The sequence below is a fragment of the Monodon monoceros genome, unplaced genomic scaffold, assembly GCF_005190385.1.
Source record: "Monodon monoceros isolate NGI ecotype Baffin Bay Population unplaced genomic scaffold, NGI_Narwhal_1 Super_Scaffold_9, whole genome shotgun sequence".
Classification (NCBI taxonomy): Eukaryota; Metazoa; Chordata; class Mammalia; order Artiodactyla; family Monodontidae; genus Monodon; species Monodon monoceros.
The window spans coordinates 30,711,525-30,731,730 of NW_021703786.1; the positions used below are offsets into that span (position 1 = coordinate 30,711,525).

At 59.5% G+C, this 20,206-nt stretch overlaps 1 protein-coding gene across 4 annotated transcripts; it reads left to right on the forward strand.

Moving 5' to 3' along the window:
- Positions 1 to 478: 478 nt before the first annotated feature.
- HID1 (HID1 domain containing) lies at positions 479 to 19,862 on the forward strand. 4 transcript variants are annotated; one of them, XR_003792046.1, is made up of 19 exons: positions 479 to 647; positions 6,335 to 6,484; positions 7,039 to 7,209; positions 7,830 to 7,943; positions 8,527 to 8,633; positions 8,881 to 8,997; positions 11,398 to 11,611; positions 11,813 to 11,869; positions 12,709 to 12,849; positions 12,997 to 13,087; positions 13,298 to 13,449; positions 13,554 to 13,632; positions 15,130 to 15,294; positions 16,488 to 16,715; positions 16,959 to 17,065; positions 17,547 to 17,633; positions 18,232 to 18,323; positions 18,440 to 18,633; positions 18,939 to 19,010. XR_003792046.1 is itself a non-coding variant. In XM_029212824.1 (19 exons), exons 1-19 carry the CDS (start codon positions 582 to 584, stop codon positions 19,000 to 19,002), a joined length of 2,355 nt encoding a protein of 784 aa, XP_029068657.1. In that variant the 5' UTR covers positions 479 to 581; the 3' UTR covers positions 19,003 to 19,862. The 4 variants fall into 4 exon arrangements, 3 of the variants coding, with proteins under 3 accessions (XP_029068657.1, XP_029068655.1, XP_029068656.1); XM_029212824.1 differs by having other exon boundaries at positions 17,553 to 17,633; positions 18,475 to 18,633; positions 18,939 to 19,862; XM_029212822.1 differs by having other exon boundaries at positions 18,475 to 18,633; positions 18,939 to 19,836.
- The last annotated feature ends 344 nt before the right edge of the window (positions 19,863 to 20,206 follow it).

Genomic DNA, 20,206 nt, shown 5'->3' on the forward strand with positions numbered 1-20,206 from the left:
CGGAAGGCTGAGGGCTTGTGACTGCAATAACAGCCGGGCCGTCTGGACATGTGGGTTTGACAGGTCAGAAAAAGGGGAACTAAAAGAGAGGATGCTCAGAATGCGAGTACAGGGACTGACAAGGTAGAAACGGGAGAGGGCTGGCTTTGAAAGTGTGGGCCCAGTGATGGCGTGGGGACCAATGGTGAGGATGGGGGCACGGGACGGGAGGCTGGGAGGGTTGCGGGCCCCGGGGGCTGGGTGGAAATGGGAGAGACCGAGCGGGGACAACGCTGCCACGCAGAAGAAAGGTCGCAGAGGCAACCGGTCCGGCTGGGAAAGACACGGGGAGTGGGGCAGCAGTGGATCGGAGGGGCAGACCCCGGGAGCCGGGAATGGGCGGTGCGGGGAGCGGCAGGTGCGGGGGGCGGAGCCCGGAGAGGAGGAGCCAGGAGGGGGCGGGGTCGACGCCGGGCGAGCGGGTGGGGTGCGCCGGTCCGCTCCTGCGAGAGCAGCTGGGCCCGCGGAGCTGGAGCTGGATACCGAGCCGGGGCACGGGCGGGAGTCAGGGTCAGGGCCGGGCCGGAGCGGGCTCCAGCGATATGGGGTCGGCGGACTCCAAGCTGAACTTCCGAAAGGCGGTGATCCAGCTCACCACCAAGACGCAGGTGCGCCCGGGGCCCCGGCCTCCCCACCCACCTGCCGGGCTGGGGGCTGGGCAGGGCTGGGGGGCTGCAAGAACTTGGCTTGCCGGGAGATAGGGGGAACAGATGGCCAGGAGGGTGACGCTGAGGCCAGGGCCGGAGCGAGACCCCTTGGCCTGTATCCCAGGGCTCCATCCCCTAGCCGCCACCCCCGGCCTTCTCTCCCGGGAACATCCCTTTCCCCGCAGCTGCTACTGCCACCTTAGGCTGACGTGTGCCTACTCTCCAAGCCGGCGTCGCCGCTGTCCGCCCCTCTGTCCACCCCCCCAAGCCCCTCCAGCCTCGCATCTCCAGCCTCCTCCCCCGTCCCGAAACACCTCCCTGCTCTCCTCCCTGCCCCTCGGTGCCCGCGGGTGCCGGAGGCACAGACCCGGCTGACTCAATGCAAACAAAGCCGGCCGGCGCCCTCCCGGATCCGCGAAACAGCTGGTTCGCGGCAGCGGCAGCGGCCTCGCTGGGCCTAGGTCGATGCCCACGGCCAGGGAAGGCCCAGGTCTTGCTGGGAACATGCAGAGTGGCGGGCAGCGCTGCAGCCTGGCAAGGGGACCTGCTCCCAGCTCTATGGAATCCAGGTTCCCAGCTGGGGACCACTGCTCCAGGGGGCTCCCCCTTTGAGGCCCAGCGGTGGGGTTGGCTGTGTTTGCAGGTACCCTCTGTTCTCTGGGTCAGGGCTAAGAACGGTCCAGGCTGCCCTTGATACCTGAGGGTATCTTTCACCCTAGGCCATGCTTGCACTCTCCCCTGGGTCCACAAGTGGCACAGAGGCCACCTCCTTGCCCCCAGCGCAAGGACCTGGCCCCAGCAAGGCTTCTTCCCTGCCCACCCCTCTCTCCTCACTCTTGGAGCCAGGCTGCTCTGGCCACAGAGATGCCCAGCTCTCACTCCTCAGATCCCCCGCTTTCAAGGGAGTCAGGACCTGCCGCCATCTGGGACTTTCCTCCTACGCCCGCCCCCAGGGCTGTCTCTGGCTCTAGGCAATTAGAGTGGGTTCAGGGGAGCCATTTCCCCACGGCCAGCTGGTCACGGCTGCAGAGGCCAGGCCTCTGGTCCCACACTCTCTCGATCCCACAAGAGGAAGGTCAGGAGCCCGGCAAACAGCCCGGCTGGAGAGTCCAGCCCCAGCTGAGAGGCGTTTGATGGAAACCAGGCCTTGCTTCTCTCCACTTCCCCCATGGCTCCTGGTTATTTCTGGCGCTTGGATCTGAGGGGGGCAGGTGGGCCAGCCTCTCAGTGCGGGGCCATAGGGAGAGGAAGGAAGGGAGGCTTCCATGTTTACCTACCTGGGGGGGGGGGGGAACACCTTGTTGGAGGAATGAGGTATGGGCTGTAGCCTCAGCAGCCAGGGTCCTTTGCCAGGCCAGCAGGGCCACGTCCCAAAGGATCTGCGTGGACAAGATTCCTACATGCTCCGGTCCCCTCCCCAAAATACAGTGTGCCTCCATCTTTCCCTGGCTGTGGCCCTGTGACAGGGCTGACTGAGATGGTGCTGTCTCGTTTCCCAGCTGGGGACAGTGAGTTGGCTTGGGACAGGACTGGAGCCAGAGACCAGCCTGGGTCTCCCTCTGGAGGGCCCTGGGCCCTGCAGGTGGGAGGGGGCCTGGGCTGCCTGGAGGGAGAGACCCTCAGGAATGAGGCCACCTGCCCTATGTAGTGACCCGGCTTGGGCAGCTCAAGAGACGGGACCAGATCCGAGATGGCGTTTCCAGACCTTGCCACTCGGTGTCCCCAAGGAGATTCAGGCCAGCTGTGTCCACAAGGTGTCTTCCTGTCCCAGGCCTTCAGAGGCTGTGCTGTGAACACAGATTTTTGCTCTGGGCAGCAGACAAACAGACCCAGCCCCTTTTCCCGTGGCCTGGGCCGGAGCTACCACCGCTCGGCCTTCCCTGCCTTCCTGTACTGCATCCTGTTTTCTTCCTGCCTCGGGCTAGGCCCGACCCTGGTCCTGAGGGCCAGCAGCTTTGGCTGTGTTTCCGGAGCCTTTCCTGGTGTGGGTGGGGCCCTGGCGGGGGCACATTCCTGGACCTGGGACCCTCTCCTAGATCCTGCCCATTTGGAGATTGTTTGCCATAGGTCAGATGATACCGGGTGGGTCCATGTTTACATGTGTGCACATGTACGTGTGGTGTGTGTGAATGGCGTTGTGACACAGTCCTCCGGTACAGGTCACCCTTAGCAGGCTAGAGCATTGCTGGTCCTTCCCGCCTCCCCACCACCAGAGAGGTTCAAAAGATGCAGCTGGTCCCCCAGGCTGGCAGGGGCTTTGGTCTGAGCAGGTCCTGGTAAAGCTATGCTAAGAATATCTGGTTTCCCACCAGGGTAGCTCAGTGCCCCTGGCAGCATGGGCCTGCCCACCTCCAGCAAAGAAACTGGCTTGGATTTTAGAAGCTTCCTTGCGTTGGGTGGAGCCCAGCTGGGGTAACTGAGGCAGGGGCTAAGCCATGTCCCCCCTCCAACAAAAGTTCCAGTGACCCTGGCAGTACCTGTAGCATCAGGTTAGCCTGGTATGATCAGGTGATGGTCACCAAACTGAAGTGTCTGAGCCACAGCTGGGACCAGGTGGGGAGGCCCAAGTTGGGGATGGGGGAGGTGAAAGTCTTCACTCTTGAAGTTCAAGGCCAGCTCCCAGAGCTGGGACTTTCATCTGCTTCAGGTCTGGGCTGCCCTGGGGCCTCCCAAGTTCCCTCCCAAGGCTCTCTCCTCATTTTGAATTCAATCCCCAGGTGACACTTACCTGATGAACTAGGTCAGAGGTCAACTCCACTTGATGAGTGTCTGCCCCTTTAAGGGGGTAGTGGCTATGTGGGAGGCGGGGAAGGTGGCATCCCAGAGGTGTTCCCAGATGGTGGGGGGCTCTGCACATTTTCTGGGATGTTCCTTCCCCACTCCCACCCCGGCCACCCACACGGGGATGTGTTTCCCCTGGATCCCAGTGAGTGTCAGAGAGCTGTCTGGACTGAGGGCATGTGGGCCAGCAAACCCCAGCCCCAGGGACCCTCCTTTGGTCTTTGTTCCTCTCTGCCCGGCTAACTCGCTCTACCAGTTCTGGAACTGAGCACGTCCTGGTGCCAGGCCTGCCCTGAAGGCCATGGCCACATGCTGCCCTGTACCTCAGAGGGGGGCATTGTTTGGGGGGTGGGCTAGGGTAAACCTGGACCCTGGGGAGGCTTGTGGCCAGGCCTGAGTTTGGGCAGCCCCACTGGTGCTCAGCTCTGCCCCGTGGCGGGGCTGAAGGGATCTCTCTCTAGGACTAATTACAGCCTTTGGCTGAACAAATATTGGCTGAGTGTCTTCCATATGCCTCAAGTGCACGGTCAGGGAAGAAGGGCTGATGGACTAGTGGGGCCTCCAGGCAAGCGCACCCAGACCTGTTGGGGACTGTGAGTGACTGAGGGGGGTTCCAAGGTGGGAGGGAGCCCGCTGGTCCAAGCTCTGGGAGACTTCTTGGAAGAAGCGGCTTCGGAGAACAGAATGATTTTTTAACAAGATTCACATTTTTTTCTGATGCATATTGCATGCGGGCTTGTGGTGCGGTAACAGGGCCCCATTGTCAGCCCTTTCAGAGAAGGCAAAAGTCTAGGTTGATTGGAGCAACCCAGGAAGATCTCTTGCAGGAAGTGCTATTCAGAAGGGTAAGAGTGTCTTGGACGCCCCTCAAACAGATGAACATTCAAAAGGAAAAAATAGTAATACATGCGCTTACAGAAAAATATAAAGAAAAGAATAACCACCCCATGAGATAATTGCCATTGACATTCTGTCATTTTCTTCTAGGCTTTTATTCCTGTATAATTTAACACAAAATTGTGATCATCCTATAGTTAGGTTTTTAAAATGAATTTATTTATTTATTTATGGCTGCGTTGGGTCTTCGTTGCTGCGCGCAGGCTTTCTCTAGTTGCAGCTAGCGGGGACTACTCTTCGTTGTGGTGCACGGGCTTCTCATTGCAGTGGCTTCTCTTGTTGTGGGGCACGGGCTCTAGGCATGCGAGCTTTAGTAGTTGTGGCACGTGGGCTCAGTAGCTGTGGCGCACGGGCTTTGTTGCTCCGTGGCATGTGGGATCTTCCCGGATCAGGGCTTGAACCCGTGTCCCCTGCATTGGCAGGCGGATTCTTAACCACTGCGCCACCAGGGAAGTCCCCTACAGTTAGTTTTATATCTTGCCTTTTTCATATAACATTGTACTGTGAGCATTTTCCATTCATTCATATTGTTTGAAGACGTGATTCCGATGGCTGTGTAATATTCCACTGTATGCGGGTGCCTTAACTTTTCAAGCATTTCCCCAGTTGTTGGTTATTTAGGTTGATTCCAACTTTTCACTGTTATCAACCCTTCAGTAAACATCCTCATACCTGCACTTCTCAGACCATTTCCTCAGGAAAGATTTCTACAAGTGGAGTCCATGATTCAAATTGGTTGTCTATATGACCGACTATGTAACTTAAAAGGCATACGTGTGTTGAAGGCATGTTGCCTTGATAGGACCGGTGGGACTTTGGGATGTGTTAGAAGGGGCGGGCGTGCTGGGAAGAGGGGACAGTCTGAGCAAAGGCAAAGAGAAAATATGGCAGGGCTGTGTTGTTGGGATAGTAGATACAGGTGTGCGTGCACACACATACCTGTGCACACTTGTGTATGTACATGTGTCCATGTATGTGTACGTGCACGTGTGTGGCTTGTATGTGTGTTTAGGTGTGATCTTGGCTGACTCTCTGGCCGAGGTCTGGACTCTGCAGGCAGTGGGGAGCCCTAAGATCTTTGTTGAGGGAACAATGCCTTTGGTGCTGTGTTTTTTTGTTTTTTTTTTTTTTTTGCAGTACGCGGGCCTCTCACTGTTGTGGCCTCTCCCGTTGCGGAGCACAGGCTCCGGACGTGCAGGCTCAGCGGCCATGGCTCACGGGCCCAGCCGCACCGCGCATGTGGGATCTTCCCGGACCGGGGCACGAACCCGCGTCCCCTGCATCGGCAGGCGGACTCTCAACCACTGCGCCACCAGGGAAGCCCTGGTGCTGTGTTTTGAATGCGTGTTGGGGACAGCGTGGAGGTGGGATTGAGGGGGTGAATTTGGAGGTGGGGCCCTGGCAAGAGGGGCCTGAACTGCAGCACAGGTGGTGCGTACCGAGAGGAGCAGGTGTTGTCAGAGAGCCGCGGGATGACTCCTTTAGATTTGGCATCTGTTGGGTATACCTGCAGAGGGTGGAGGCTGGGGCCAAGGGGGCAGCCTGGGTGAATGGAAATGAGCATATGTCCCCTTGTCTTCTTCCTAGGGGGAGGGGCACAGCCTGGCTCTGGTCCCTGGGCTTTGATTTAGGGGTGTGGCCTGGGGAGGCTTCCAGGTGGGGAGGGCCTGCCAGAGGGGGATGGTGAGTTACTCAGGGTCACACAGTCCCTCAGGGACTGGGCTGGGCTTTGGCTACTGGATTCAGTGTCCAGCTGGCCCCTGACCATCTGTGTCAAGTGTCCCCAGCCTGCCTGTGCCACCCAGGGCTCATGGTGGCTGAAGGATGTCTCCCATGTGGGAAGGCTCCTGGCACCAGCAGGGATGGAGTAGGGGGCTTCCCTTTCGGGGGCTCCCTTGGCTACAGGGTGGGCAAACTGTGGACCTGCTGGCAAGAGACCGTGCAGCTCTGGATACCGTATCTCCCCACAGCCCGTGGAAGCCACTGATGACGCCTTTTGGGACCAGTTCTGGGCAGACACGGCCACCTCGGTGCAGGATGTCTTTGCACTGGTGCCGGCAGCGGAGATCCGGGCAGTGCGAGAGGAGTCGCCCTCCAACCTGGCCACTCTGTGCTACAAGGTGAAGGGTGCCCGGGCCCTCACTGCCACTCCCACCTGAGCATTTCCCACCCTCCCAGGGAGGCTGGAGCTGGCCCAGCCCTGTGGTCCAAGAGGGAAGGCACCCAGGAAATCCTCCACCCAGGTTGGAGTGGTCCCAAGTCTTCACTCACTTCTCCCCCGGCTGGGCTCTGGGGGAAGTGATGGTGCCAGTGCCACCTGTGAGGGCTGCCTGTGGGTGACACTTTCCATAGGTCAGCTCAGGTAGCTCACCTGTGTGGTTGGTACTGCCAATGTCGCCATTTTACAGATGAGGAAACTGAGGGCCAGATGGCTGGTCACTTAGCAAGATCTCAGCCAGTGAGTGGTGGGCTGGGTCTCGCTCCCAGGATGCTCTAAGCTGCTCCCTGGCCCATGTCCCATCCTCCTGGGCTGGCTGACCCTGTCTGGAGAGGCAGTCCGGTAGGGTGGCCCCACTGTCTCTCCCCCTCTGAAGCCTGGGGTGCCCAGCCTGACCCCAAGTGCCAGGGCCCCACTCCCTACCCTGCCAGCGTGCCTCTCTGCCCATCCTCGCAGGCTGTTGAGAAGCTGGTGCAGGGAGCTGAGAGCGGCTGCCATTCGGAGAAGGAGAAGCAGATTGTCCTGAACTGCAGCCGGCTGCTCACCCGCGTGCTGCCCTACATCTTTGAGGACCCTGACTGGAGGGGCTTCTTCTGGTCCACAGTGCCCGGGGCCGGGCGAGGAGCGGTCTGTGGACCTGGCCGGGGCTGGGCGGGAGGTGGAGTTGTGGTGACAGGGAAGGAACCCCTTCAGGGCCGGCCACATTCCTCCAGACCTCTTCTGGGGTTTGGGAAGGGCAGATGTAGGGGCAGTGTGGGTGCTGCTAAGGAGGGGGGCCAGCTCTTCCTCCTTGAGCCCCTGCTTTCTCTCCCATGGGGGTCTCTGCCTCTACAGCTGGGCAGAGATGGGGGCAGGGCAGCTGGGCCCTCCCCCCCCCGCTGCCCCACCCCCTCCCTGGCTTTCTGTCCAAGCAACTGGCAGGGGGGTGGGGAGGTGGGCAGTGATTCCCAGCAGGGCTGAGGCTCTAGAGTTTAGGGGACTCACCTGTCCCCTCCCAGTCAGTGGGAAGGTCTCCCCACTGGTCCCAGCCCCGCTTCCCACCCTGTCCCGCTTCTGCCTTGGGAGGTTTGGGGTGATTAGGGGTCTACTTCCTGTTCCTTCTCCCACCTCTTCCTCCATCCCTCTGCCCGCGAGTGTCTGCCTGGGCCCAGACCCCGTCCTCCTCCCATCCCCCCTCCAAGTCCTGGGGCCACCTCTCCTTAGCCAGCTATGACTGAGGGAGCCTATAGGCGCTGTGTCCCAAGCAGGGAGAGGACGATGACGAGAATGCGCGGCCCCTGGCTGAGTCCCTGCTCCTGGCCGTCGCTGATCTGCTCTTCTGCCCAGATTTCACCGTCCAGAGCCACCGGAGGAGCACCGTGGTGAGAGCCCCCCAATCCCCGCCCCCCGGGCCGAGGAGGGCTCTGGTCCCAGGTTGGGGCCGCTTGAAATTCCCTTGGGCAGGGGCTGCTCCAGGAAGGTGGGGCTGCCTGGCACGCACGGTCCCGGGGAGGGGGCGGTGGCTGGCACGGCTGGAGGGGAGCCAGCTGGTGCCCGGCCCTGCCCGCTGCATCCAGGAGATCGGGCACAAGCACCCATTGTCTTGGCCTGGGCCGTGGGTGGAGGAGTGGGGCTTACACACAGGAGCCCTGGCCCTCTCACTGCCCGTGGACCCGTGGACTGGACCTTGACTGTTCTCCGTCCCCCACTCCCACGCACCACCAGGGGCACCTGATTCCGTTCTGCTCCCTCCCTGTCTCTCTCTCCCTGTCTCAAACTGGATTGAGCAAGTACCAGACTGAAGGAAAAGGAGCTTTCAAGAGGTTGAGAACATTCATTTCTTCCCGTGTGCATTAGCACCTGGGGCATTTTGAGGGTCTGTCTTTAGGAGAATATGAGGGTCTTTGCCCCCAAGGATAGCGGGGGGCTTGGGTTGGCCTGATTTCTCTCTGACCCTGTCCCCAGGACTCGGCGGAGGACATCCACTCTCTGGACAGCTGTGAATACATCTGGGAGGCTGGTGTGGGCTTTGCTCACTCCCCCCAGCCCAACTACAACCACGACATGAACCGGTGAGCTTGCTGAGGAAGTAGCTGGACCCCAGGCCTGGCCCCCTGCACAGTTCAGAGAGGGAACCACGCGTGGGGTCTTCCAAGGAGACCCTGCCCGCTCTTGACCCAACTTCAGCCTCACAGGGATAAAATGGAGTCATTTCTTTTCATGGACCTGAGCTGGGGCGGGGCAGGGTGGGCGCGCCCTCCTACAGGAGAACTGCGGTCCTCAGGTACTGAACCCTCTCCTCTGTCCTCCCTGCCCAAGGATGGAGCTGCTGAAACTGCTGCTGACGTGCTTTTCTGAGGCCATGTACCTGCCCCCAGCTCCAGACAGCAGCAGCGTCAATCCATGGGTGCAGTTTTTTTGTTCCACAGAGAACAGGTGAGGGGCCCCTGGCCTTTCTTTCCATTTCTCCTCCTCTTGGTTCCAGGCAGCCCAGCGCTGAGGCCGTTTGCCAGCCCTGTGAGTCTTATTTGAGGGGATGTGCTGCCCCCTCGTGGTGATGACCTATAAGAACAGTCACACCTTACGCCAGCTCTGTCCCATGTCCCATTGGGGGGCCCAGGATGACCCATGCCTGGGTCCTCCATCTAGAGCCCTGCTATCCAGTAGAAATATAATGTGAACCACACATGCAACTTAAACATTTCTAGTAGAGACCTTTAAAAATAGAAAAGAAACAGGTGACATTAATTTTAATAATGTATTTCATTTAACCCAATATATCTGAAATATTAGCATTTAACATGTAATCACTATACAAAATTATTGAAATGTTTTGCATTCCCTTTTCATAGTGAGTTTTCAAAATCAAGTGTTTAGTTTACATTCACAGCACATCTCACTTCAGACCAGCCACATTTTAAGCTCTCCATAGCTACATGTAGCTTGTATTGGGCAGTGTAATTTATTTTATTTTTATTGGCCGCACCGTGGGGCTTGCGGGATCTTAGTTCCCCAACCAGGGATTGAATCCGGGCCCTCGGCAGTGAAAACACCGAGTCCTAACCACTGGGCCGCCAGGGAATTCCCTGGGCTGTGCAGTTTATTCAGTGGGTGGAGAGGGGGCGTGATAAATATCCTGAAGGGTGGGGAAGCCCTGCCCACATGGGGGCATTTATGGGCAGTGGGGGGCATAGGAGCACATGGAGGTGTCCCATGGCTGGATTGAGTATTTAGAGCAGGTACACGTGCTCCAGCTGTGCAGCTCCAGCTGTGCGCTGGCTGCACAGGGGCTAGTGCCCCTCAGTGTCATGGTTCACCCTCTTCTAGACTCTGATTCCCACATGGCAGGCCTCATCCTTCAGGTTTTGCTGGCTGGCTGCCTCTTTCCCCCACCCCAGCCCCCAGCTCCCAGAAGGAGCGAGAACCCAGGTGACTCCCTCCACCAGGCACGGTCAAAAGCTGGCCAGAGTTTTCTTTCTCACCAGCATTATGGGGCAAATGGCCACTTTGCCACTTGATTAACCCCCTTGGGTCTCAGTTTCCTCATCTGTAAGATGAGGAGCTTGACCTCTGATATCTTACAAATCTCTGAACGGAGTCATTCTGTGGCCTGGGGGCTGGGGCATGGGGCACATGCTTTGCCTCCCAAGGGGAAGCCCGCCTTCCCTGTGGGCCCTCCAGCCCTTCTCTGAAGCCCCAAGGAAGGGTACCTGCCCCTCAAAAACGTCAGGGGCATGTCCTTTATACATTTGCCCAACCCTGTAGATCATACAGCGTCAAGAGTGAACCCTGGGGACTTCCCTGGTGGTCCAGTGGTTAGGACTCAGTGCTTTCACTGCTGAGGGTCCAGGTTCGATCCCTGATCGGGGAACTAAGATCCCACAAGCTGTGGTGTGGCCGAAAAAAAAAAAAAAAAGAGTGAATCCTGATGTAAGCTGTGGACTTTGGGTGAAAATGATATGTCGATGTAGGGTCTACAGTTGTAACAAGTGTACCACCCTGGTGGGGGATGTTGATAGTGGGGAAGACTGTGCACGTGTTGGGGCAGAGGTTTCACAGGGGAAATCTCTGTGCCTTCCTCTCAATTTTGCTGTGAACCTAAAACTGCTCTAAAAAGTATTTTAAAAAATAATTAAAGGGCTTCCCTGGTGGCGCAGTGGTTAAGAATCTGCCTGCCAATGCAAGGGACACAGGTTCGAGCCCTGGCCCGGGAAGATCCCACACGCCGCAGAGCAACTAGGCCCGCGAGCCACAACTCCTGAGCCTGCGCTCTAGAGCCCGTGAGCCACAACTACTGAAGCCCGCACACCTAGAGCCTGTGCTCTGAAAGAAGAGAAGCCACGACAATGAGAAGCCCGCGCACTGCAATGAAGAGTAGCCCCCGCTCACTGCAACTAGAGAAAGCCCACGCACAGCAACGAAGACCCAACGCAGCCATAAATAAATAAATAATAAATAAAATTTAAAATTAATTAAAAAAAAACAATAGGCTTCAACCCCTGGGGGTGAAAATCTAAGGGGTGTGGGCACGCTATCCTACAAAGAACCCCTCAGGACTGGCCATCCCACTCTTGGTAATAAATTCCTTCTGGCCTTGGCCCAGCCTGGCCTGGGTCCCAGATGCAGGCAAGGATGAGGAGGGGTCTCTCCTTCGTGGGAAGGGATGAACTCCTGGTTCTGCTCCCTGGCCCGAAGATGGCGGCCTGGCACTGAAACCCTTGAGGAATGAGGGGGCTGGCCTGGCTGACCCTCCCACCTGGCCACGGCAGGGGGCGGAGGGAGGGCTGGGCTGGTGGGTGGGGTCTCTGAAGCTCCGCCCCTCCTCTCCTGCCGCAGACACGCCCTGCCCCTCTTCACCTCCCTCCTCAACACCGTGTGTGCCTATGACCCTGTGGGCTACGGGATCCCCTACAACCACCTGCTCTTCTCTGACCACCGGGAACCCCTGGTGGAGGAAGCTGCTCAAGTGCTCATTGTCAGCTTGGACCATGACTGCGCCACGCCCACCGTGGACGGTACCACCACAGGCACAGCCATGGATGATGCTGACGTAAGGACGGGAGAGGGAGGGCAGCCAGCCCTGCCAGGCTGTGGGCGGGTGGCACCCCCTCTAGCGGAGCTGGGCAAAGGATATCCAGTGGGCACCTCGTGGGGGTATCTGGGGTCAGAGGGCGTACTGCTGCACTGCCTAGGCCTGGCGTAGGGGCAGGGGGTGAAGGCACCTGCTCACCCCAGGCTCCGCCCTCCACAGCCTCCAGGGCCCGAGAACCTGTTTGTGAACTACCTGTCCCGCATCCATCGCGAGGAGGTGAGTCCAACGATGCTCTTGCTCTTGTGGGTTCTTGATTGCCCACCCTCCACAAAGGTTGTGGCCTTGCAGGGTGTGAGGGGATGCAGATGAGATGGGGTTAGGGAGAGTCCTGACCCCTATATGAAGGAACCACGGTCCCCGTGGACTCAGGCCACCACAGGTGAAGTAGTGATGGCAGGACCGCGAGGGTCTTGAGACTCAGAAAAGGGCTGATGGCCTCAACTGGGTGAGGGTAGCCGGGAAGACTTCCAGGAGGAGGTGGCTCTGATGTCAGGTTTGGTGGGGGAATGACAGTGGACGGAAAGGCCAGTCACACCTGAGTTCCTGTGTCTTGTGACGTTGGGGGAGGTTCTCCCAGAGCTCTAACCTCTGCAACATGACATGACATGGGGGCAGTAACTGTGCCCTTGCCTTTTAGTGAGAGGATTAGTTGAGAGCACAGCCCAGCAGGCAGCAGGCGCTCAGTGAATGACAGCTCTCTGAGGATAGAATGCTCCTCACGTGTCACAGGGCGATGGGGAGGGGTGGAAGGATGTCACCTGTCAACAAGGAGTCCAGGTGGGCAGGAGTCCAGTGTGCACGTGAGGAGGTCACTAAGAGCAGATGGGGAGCCTGTGGTCTGGCGGAGGGGCGGGGTGCTCTCTAGACCTGCCCTGGACCCAGCTTCTGAGGGGCTGCCCCCAGGACAGCTGTTGATGACATGGCATCTGGGCCCCTCAGGCTCTAGAGGTGGGATCAGGCCCTGGGGGGCTCGGAGGCATTTGTGGGAGGCCTGGCCAGGAAGCCTGGATTGTAGGGAGCCGGACTCGACAGGCCCCTGCCCTTCCCCCACCCAGGACTTCCAGTTCATCCTCAAGGGCATAGCCCGGCTGCTCTCCAACCCCCTGCTCCAGACCTACCTGCCCAACTCCACCAAGAAGATCCAGTTCCACCAGGAGTTGCTGGTCCTCTTCTGGAAGCTCTGCGACTTCAACAAGGTGGGCCGGCCTCGGGGCCCAGGCTGGCGGGCAGTGGTCTGCCTCAGGGATGGGGACAGCGTCTGGGGAGGCTCCCGGCAGAGGGAGAGGGTGGGGCAGAGCTGCCCCTCCCCCTGACTCTGCCCATCTGTCTCCGCCTCCCCCCAGAAATTCCTCTTCTTTGTGCTGAAGAGCAGTGATGTGCTGGATATCCTGGTGCCCATCCTCTACTTCCTCAACGATGCCCGAGCAGATCAGTGTAAGGCTGGGGTGGGCTGAGGATCCCTGGGGGGTTCCTCGCGGAGGGGCAGTTTCGGCCAGTCTGTCCTGCCTCCCAGCAGCTCAGGCCTGGTGCCCCGACCTCCCGGGAAGGGCTTCTCCCTTTACCCCCAAGATGGGTCCCTGCCCTGGGCTCCTTTCCTCCCCTCCCCACCCAGCGTGGTGACCCCTCCCATGCCACGTGCCGCAGCTCGGGTGGGCCTGATGCACATCGGCGTCTTCATCCTGCTGCTTCTGAGCGGCGAACGGAACTTCGGGGTGCGGCTGAACAAGCCCTACTCAGTGCGCGTGCCTATGGACATCCCGGTCTTCACCGGCACCCACGCCGACCTGCTCATTGTGGTGAGGGAGCGCCCGTCAGGACCTGGGGGTGTGGTGTAACGTCCCCTCGGCTGAGTCTGGAGGCGCCAGGGACCCCATGGCTGCTCCTCTGCCTCCCCGCACAGGTTTTCCACAAGATCATCACCAGCGGGCACCAGCGGCTGCAGCCCCTCTTCGATTGTCTGCTCACCATCGTCGTCAACGGTAGGGGGCCCCAGAGCCCGCCTTCCCCATGCTCACCACCAGGGGGCGCCAGGCCACAGGTTGACCTGCCGCCAGCTCCCTGGTTCAAACCGGCTGGGTACAATAGAAATATTAGGGCAGCCAAGTATGTACTGGTCAGTTTTCTAGTAGCCATATTAAAAAGGAAGAAGGAAAGGAAGAGAGAGGTGACAATAATTTTATTATATATTGAATTTAATCTGTTGTATCCAAAATACCATCATCTCAATATGTAACCAGAATACAAAATTATTGAGATATTCTACATTCGTTTTGGAATCCAGTCTTCCAAATCTTGTGTGTGTGTTCCATGCGTGCAGCACACATCCATTAGGACTACGTTTCTAGCACTTAATGGCCACATGTGGCTTGCGGCTGAGGTATTGGACTGCGCAGGTTTGGATGAGGGCCCCGCCCACAAGCAAGGGCTGTAGATGGCTGCCTCCGAGCTGGGAGGGGGCTCAGGCTGACAGGGGCACGGGACCCAGCAAGGTCGGGGCCCAGGGCTGGGGCGGCATGACTTCCGCGTGGCTGCTTTTTGGAGAGGAAGGTCCTGAATGGGAGGGGCTGACTTCTCCGTGGTCCGGTTTGGACTCCAGGGTGGGTGGGATGTTGTAGGGCCTTGGCGACCTCTAGCTGCATTGTTGGACTGTGAGTTCTGGGGCCAGAATCTCACCTTCCATCACTGGCTCCACCCCACAAATCTTCACTGAGAATGCATTTGTGAACAAGGTAGCCATCAACCCTGCCCCATCCTGAGGGAGAAAGGCACAGGGCAAGGAAGCACACAGATCAATCTGTGACTTCAAGCCGTGTACAGCCTCGCACTTCCGACTCCCCCTTCACAGGCTGTGCAGAAAATCTCTATCTAATTATATATGGAATATCAGCTTGACATTCTATTAAAATTTTTTTAAATAATATTTTTAGTTTTTGGCTGCACTGTGCAGCTTGTGAGATCTTAGATCCCTGACCAGGGATCGAATCTGGGCCCCCTGCAGTGGAAGCTCGGAGTCCTAACCACTGGATCGCCAAGGAATTCCCAGCTTGATGTTCTAGAAAGAGTTAAAGATCCTGTGTTTGTATCCCTGCCCAATCATTTTATAACTGGAGAACTTTGGACAAGTTTGAACCTCCCTGAGCCTCAGTTTCCTCAACTGTAAAATGGGGACGGTCTCCTCTCTGTCCACCTCCCTCTCAGATGCGGGGAGGAGTGGGGGAGATGGAGTGTGTGAGTGGCTTTGTAAATGGCGGCGGCTGTCCACAGGGCAGGGGCCAGGGTGGAGCCCTGGGGCTCTGCAGGAGGCATGGCCAGTGTGGCTTTAACCTGTGGCGCTTGGTCTTCCTGACTTTTCGGGGGACTTCACAGGCAGGGGGCAGGGAGGATGTGGGAGCAGTAGCATCGTGTCCCACCCAGGCCCAGGATGTGCTGGGGTGGTTGGCGGGGGCCCCAGGAGTGAGCCGACCCCTCCCCTGCAGTGTCCCCCTACCTCAAGAGCCTGTCCATGGTGGCCGCCAACAAACTGCTGCACCTGCTGGAGGCCTTCTCCACCACCTGGTTCCTCTTCTCTGCCGCCCAGAACCACCACCTGGTCTTCTTCCTCCTGGAGGTCTTCAACAACATCATCCAGTACCAGTTTGACGGTGAGGCACCGGTCCAAGCCCCTGGCCTGGCCTCGGGGGCAGGAACCAGAGTGGGCAGTGGGCGAGGACACCTCCCCATCTGAGGAGGGCACAGCCCTCCACCCCCGTGTTTGTTTGTCCAGCGTGCATTTATTGAGCACCTACTGCATACCAAACCCTGTGCCAGGTGCAGGGGATTCACTGGGGAACAAAGCAGAGTGCCCTCTGCCCCGTGAGGCTCATAGCTGGGGAGGGAGCACGGAGCGGGACTTCAAACAGATGGTCACCCAGACAAACAGGCCATCTTAAATCTGTTGAGAGGGAAGTGCAGAGTGGCATGGTCCTGCTGGGTGTCACAGATGCCGGGCTGCCTGGTGTCAGTTAGGGCCTTGCCACTTAGCTCTGTGACTGTGTGCACATAACCTCTCTGAGCCTCAGTTTCTTCATCTGTAAGATGGTCATAATGATAATTCCCAGAGTCTCCATCTCAGAGGATATTGAGAAGATTAAGTAAAATAATCCCAGAAAAGCACTTAGCACTTGCCTGGTGAACTAAATGTCAGCGGTTATTATTTCCCAAATAAGTAATGTTTGCACTGATCTATGAGGGATGAATGGGGGTGGGGAGGGGTAGGAAAACATGGGGGCAGCACAATGTATGCAAAGGCCCTGGGGTGAGATGTGTTGAAGTGGAAGCAGAGCAGGGTGGTGAGAGGCAGGGACCAGAGTGGTGGACGGGGCATTGAAGGCCCATAAAAGCGTCTTTTATATCCCCGGGAGCCAAGGGCGTTCAGCGTGGGCGACAGAGCACAGGCACACGCCATATCGTCCTTCTTCCCGGTGACCTGACTTGGGGGACAGTCAAAATATTGAACAGCTGGCTTGGTGGGACACTGAGACGCTGGGCCCGCCCCACTCTGCCAGCTGTTACCCCTTAGTGCTGGGTGGTGAGAGGGTCCGGAAGGTACCAGGGAGGGGCAGGGGCGGAGCTCAGCCCAGAAGCTCTTTTCCCGAAAGGTAGCATCCCGGTGTAGCCTCAGACCACAGACGCTGCTCGACGCCAGCCCTGCCTGGCTCCCTCTCTTCTGTGCCCTGTGCTGTCGCCTCCCCCTGCGGTAGACACCCTCCTGTCCTCCAAACTCCCCCTCCCACGAAGACACCCAGGTGAAGGGGGTGGCAAGGGGGCCTCCCTGAGACACGCTTCCTCCCCACAGGCAACTCCAACCTGGTCTACGCCATCATCCGAAAGCGCGGTGTCTTCCACCAGCTGGCCAACCTGCCCACGGACCCGCCCGCCATCCACAAGGCGTTGCAGCGGCGCCGCCGGGCTCCCGAGGCCTTGTCCCGCACCAGCTCGCAGGAGGGTGTCTCTATGGAGGGCTCCCACCCCGCTGCCCCCGCCGAGCCGGGCACCCTCAAGGCCAGCCTGGTGGCCACCCCAGGTCCGGTGCTGGCGAGGGGCAGGGTGCTGTGCAGTGGCGGCAAGGGTGGGGGTGGAGGTACGGGGGGCCCGGGCGGGGCAGCTTGGTGGGGGGACCGGGCCTTGGGGCTGAGCGTTGGGGGGTCTGGCACAGCATCTGTGAAGTGGGGGGAAGTTGGAGACTTTCGGGGCCGGCCCCAGGCAGAGGCTTTCTAGGAGGAGCACTGTGGCAGGAGTCCTCACGGCTCCCCACCCCACCCCCCAGGCATTGAGAAGCTGACGGAGAAGTCCCAGGTGTCAGAGGATGGCACCTTGCGATCCCTGGAGCCTGCACCCCAGCAGAACTCGGCAGAGTGCAGCCCAGCCTCGGAGGTAGGTGCGGGGACTCCTGGCAGGGCTGGGTGGCGAGGCTGGGCTTTCCCTTTCTCCCTGGCCTCCAAGGTGTAGGCCGGGCCGGAGCACTGTGCAGCAGAGGGGCAGGTACCCAGTGCCCAGGGCGTCAGGCTTGGCACTGATGACTCTCTGGGGATGGGGGGGGCCTTTCACAGACCCCTCCCTTGTTTATTGGTCACGGGCTCAATCCCTTGGCCTTGAGACTCCTCACCCGTCAGCCTTATCTAGGCTGGGCTGGCCTTTACCCGGTCTGCTCAGTCAGCTCCTGGCCCTAAACCTGTCACTGGGCTGGGCAGGGTCAGGCAGGGCCTGGGGCCCAGGGCAAAGGTGCTGGGCTGGGCTATCCCCTGCTTTGGGAGTGAGCCCCCTCCCTGCAACATGGGCCAATGGGGAGACCTCATTGCCCTCCCCAGCCCCCTGCACCCTCTCCCCACATCCCTCTCTCTTATTCCTTCCCCGGGACCAGGAGCCCAGCCAGGCGTGGCGGGAGCAGCGGCGACTGTCCAGCGCATCAGCCAGTGGGCAGTGGAGCCCGACGTCGGAGTGGGTGAGGGTGGGACAGATGGTACAAGGTGCGGGGGTGGGTCCGGGGCTCCTGGCCCTGGGAACAGCTCAGGAGAGGCTTGGATGGGAATGGGTCCAAATCCAAGCACTGGCCCGGGTCAGGTTAGGGGTCAGTCCTGTCTCATGACCTTGGCTTCTCTGGCTTGGTTGCTTCCTCTGTCTACACTGTCCCAGAGTTGGTTCCCCAGCAGGGTTAAGCTTCAGTTGTCCACAGCCCTTTCTTAGTAAATCACCCTTTCCAACTTCCTTCCCCAAATCACTTGCCCACTCCCTTACATGATTCCTGAGATCGCCACTAATTGCATTTGCACGGGGATAAAAAATGTCCCTACCTCATCAGGCCATTGTGAGGATCAAAGGGGATACTTTCTGGCACACAGGACATGCTCAGTGAGAGGCCCCGGCTCTTCCCATGAATAGCAGTCACTGTGCACGGGCACTGCCCTGTACCAGGCCCCTGCTGTGATGAGCGGGGATGCCTTCTGCCTTGGGGAGTCCGTGGTTTCAGGTCAGGGGTCAAGCCTATGCCACAGCCTCTGGGGGCTGTTTTGCCAGCCCAGGAACCCCAGTCCCTCCCCCAGGTCCTCTCCTGGAAGTCGAAGCTGCCGCTGCAAACCATCATGAGGCTGCTCCAGGTGCTGGTTCCCCAGGTGGAGAAGATCTGCATTGACAAGTGAGGCTGGGGACGGGGCTGGGCTCTGAGGGGCCAGCCCAGGCTGCGCTGGGGGTGTGGCCGGGAGCATGGGCCTCGGGGGTCCAGGGTGAGCCTCTGCTCCCCTTGACCTTCAGAGTGGGCACGTTGGAGACCCTCCTCTCCCTGGCAGGGGCCTGACGGATGAGTCAGAGATCCTGCGGTTCCTGCAACATGGCACCCTGGTGGGGCTGCTGCCCGTGCCCCACCCCATCCTCATCCGCAAGTACCAGGCCAGCTCGGGCGCGGCCAGGTGGCTCCGCACCTACCTGTGGGGCGCCATCTACCTGAGGTGGGCCCCTTGCGGGTGGGGCGCCATCTACCTGAGGTGGGCCCCTTGCGGGTGGGGCAGTTACCGGCCTGGGTGGGTCTGGCATCCACCCGAGGGTCAGCTCAGTGGGGCTGTGCCCCACTAGGGTAGTGGGGTTAATGTCAAGACAGTCAGCCAGGGTGGTCTTGTCTGGTGGAGGGTGGGCACCCACTTCCCCAGGGGCAGGGGGCAGAGAACATCAGGGTGGGAGGACGACAGCCTCGTTCCTCCCCAGTCTTTCCTGCAAGGCCTCCCGGCACCTGGGTGACGGCCCACTCCCTCTGCAGGAACGTGGACCCACCTGTCTGGTACGACACAGACGTGAAGCTGTTTGAGATCCAGCGGGTGTGAAGATGGAAGCCTGCAAGGGGCAGGGACCAGGGGAAGGCGGGGACCCTCGTCCCCCGATGTTCCCCCCGACCCACCATTCTGAGCTTTAAATTACTACGGTCAGGACTGGGGGCTTGAGTGGCTGAGTCCTGAGTGGCAGAGCCAGGAGGCCCCTTGTGGCTGGGATGGTGGGGGGCCCCCCTGCCTCCAGGCTGGATTGAGAGGAACTTTCTGTCTCCAGGACTGCAGCCCTCCACCAGGGGCCCACCTCACTCTGGCTCCCCTTCGGGACCCGTTTCTGTGCTGACCCTCAGTGCCCGCCTGGCTCCTGAGCTGCCCAGCCCTCTGCCCTAGTGGGCTGCCCAAGAGGGAGTCTTGGGTGGCCCCTTGAGGCACCTGGGCAGGGTGAGGGGAGCCTTTCCAAGCCTCCTAACCTGAAAACACCTGGTCCAGGCCCGGCTCGCTGCCAGGACCCCGGGAAGAAGGAGGGTGACCAGGCTGCTTGTGGAGGAGGCTGGGGGCTGACAGGCACCGAAAGCCAGATGAGGGGACCTCGCGCATTTTAGGGATTTGGAGTGGGGTGTTGCGGGTCTCCTGCTATATTCTTCTAGGTCAGTGAATATAGCCTGGCTGGCTCTTGTACAGTAATGGGGGCGACGGAATGGGGGCAGGGGACAGCTGATCAGCCCTCCCTGCCCCTGCCCACCACCTGATGACTTGCGGGGAGGGGGACCAGGATACCAACGCCCCATCCTCCTGATTCCGGCTCCTTGGTCTCCCTCACCCCACCTGTGTCAGTACAATCTTTGCTCTGTACAATCGGCCTCTTTACACAATAAAACCCCCTGTCCATGCCCTGCGTCTTTGTGCTTGGAGGGGAGGGGGTCAGGCCATGGCTCTTGTTTTCAGGGAAGCTGGGGACTCTGCCTCCCAGAATCAGGCCCCAGAGGGCCCTCGGTGCGCACCTGGGAACCAGCGTTTGTCACTTTCTTGGGTGGGGAAGTGGAGGGCTGGACGCCCCAGGCTGTGGCCCCCCCGAGAGAAACAGGAGAGGCCACACAGGAGAGGCAAGGGGCCTGCCTCCCAGCCTCCTGCACGGCCCCCAGGCAGCCAGTGAGACAGCGCTGGGGGTCCAGCACCCAGCTGCAAGGGGTACAAGCCTGGCCTGCAGGGTCCGGGGCTGCCGTCCCTGCGCCTCACCCTGGGCACAGTTCACTGTTTGCGC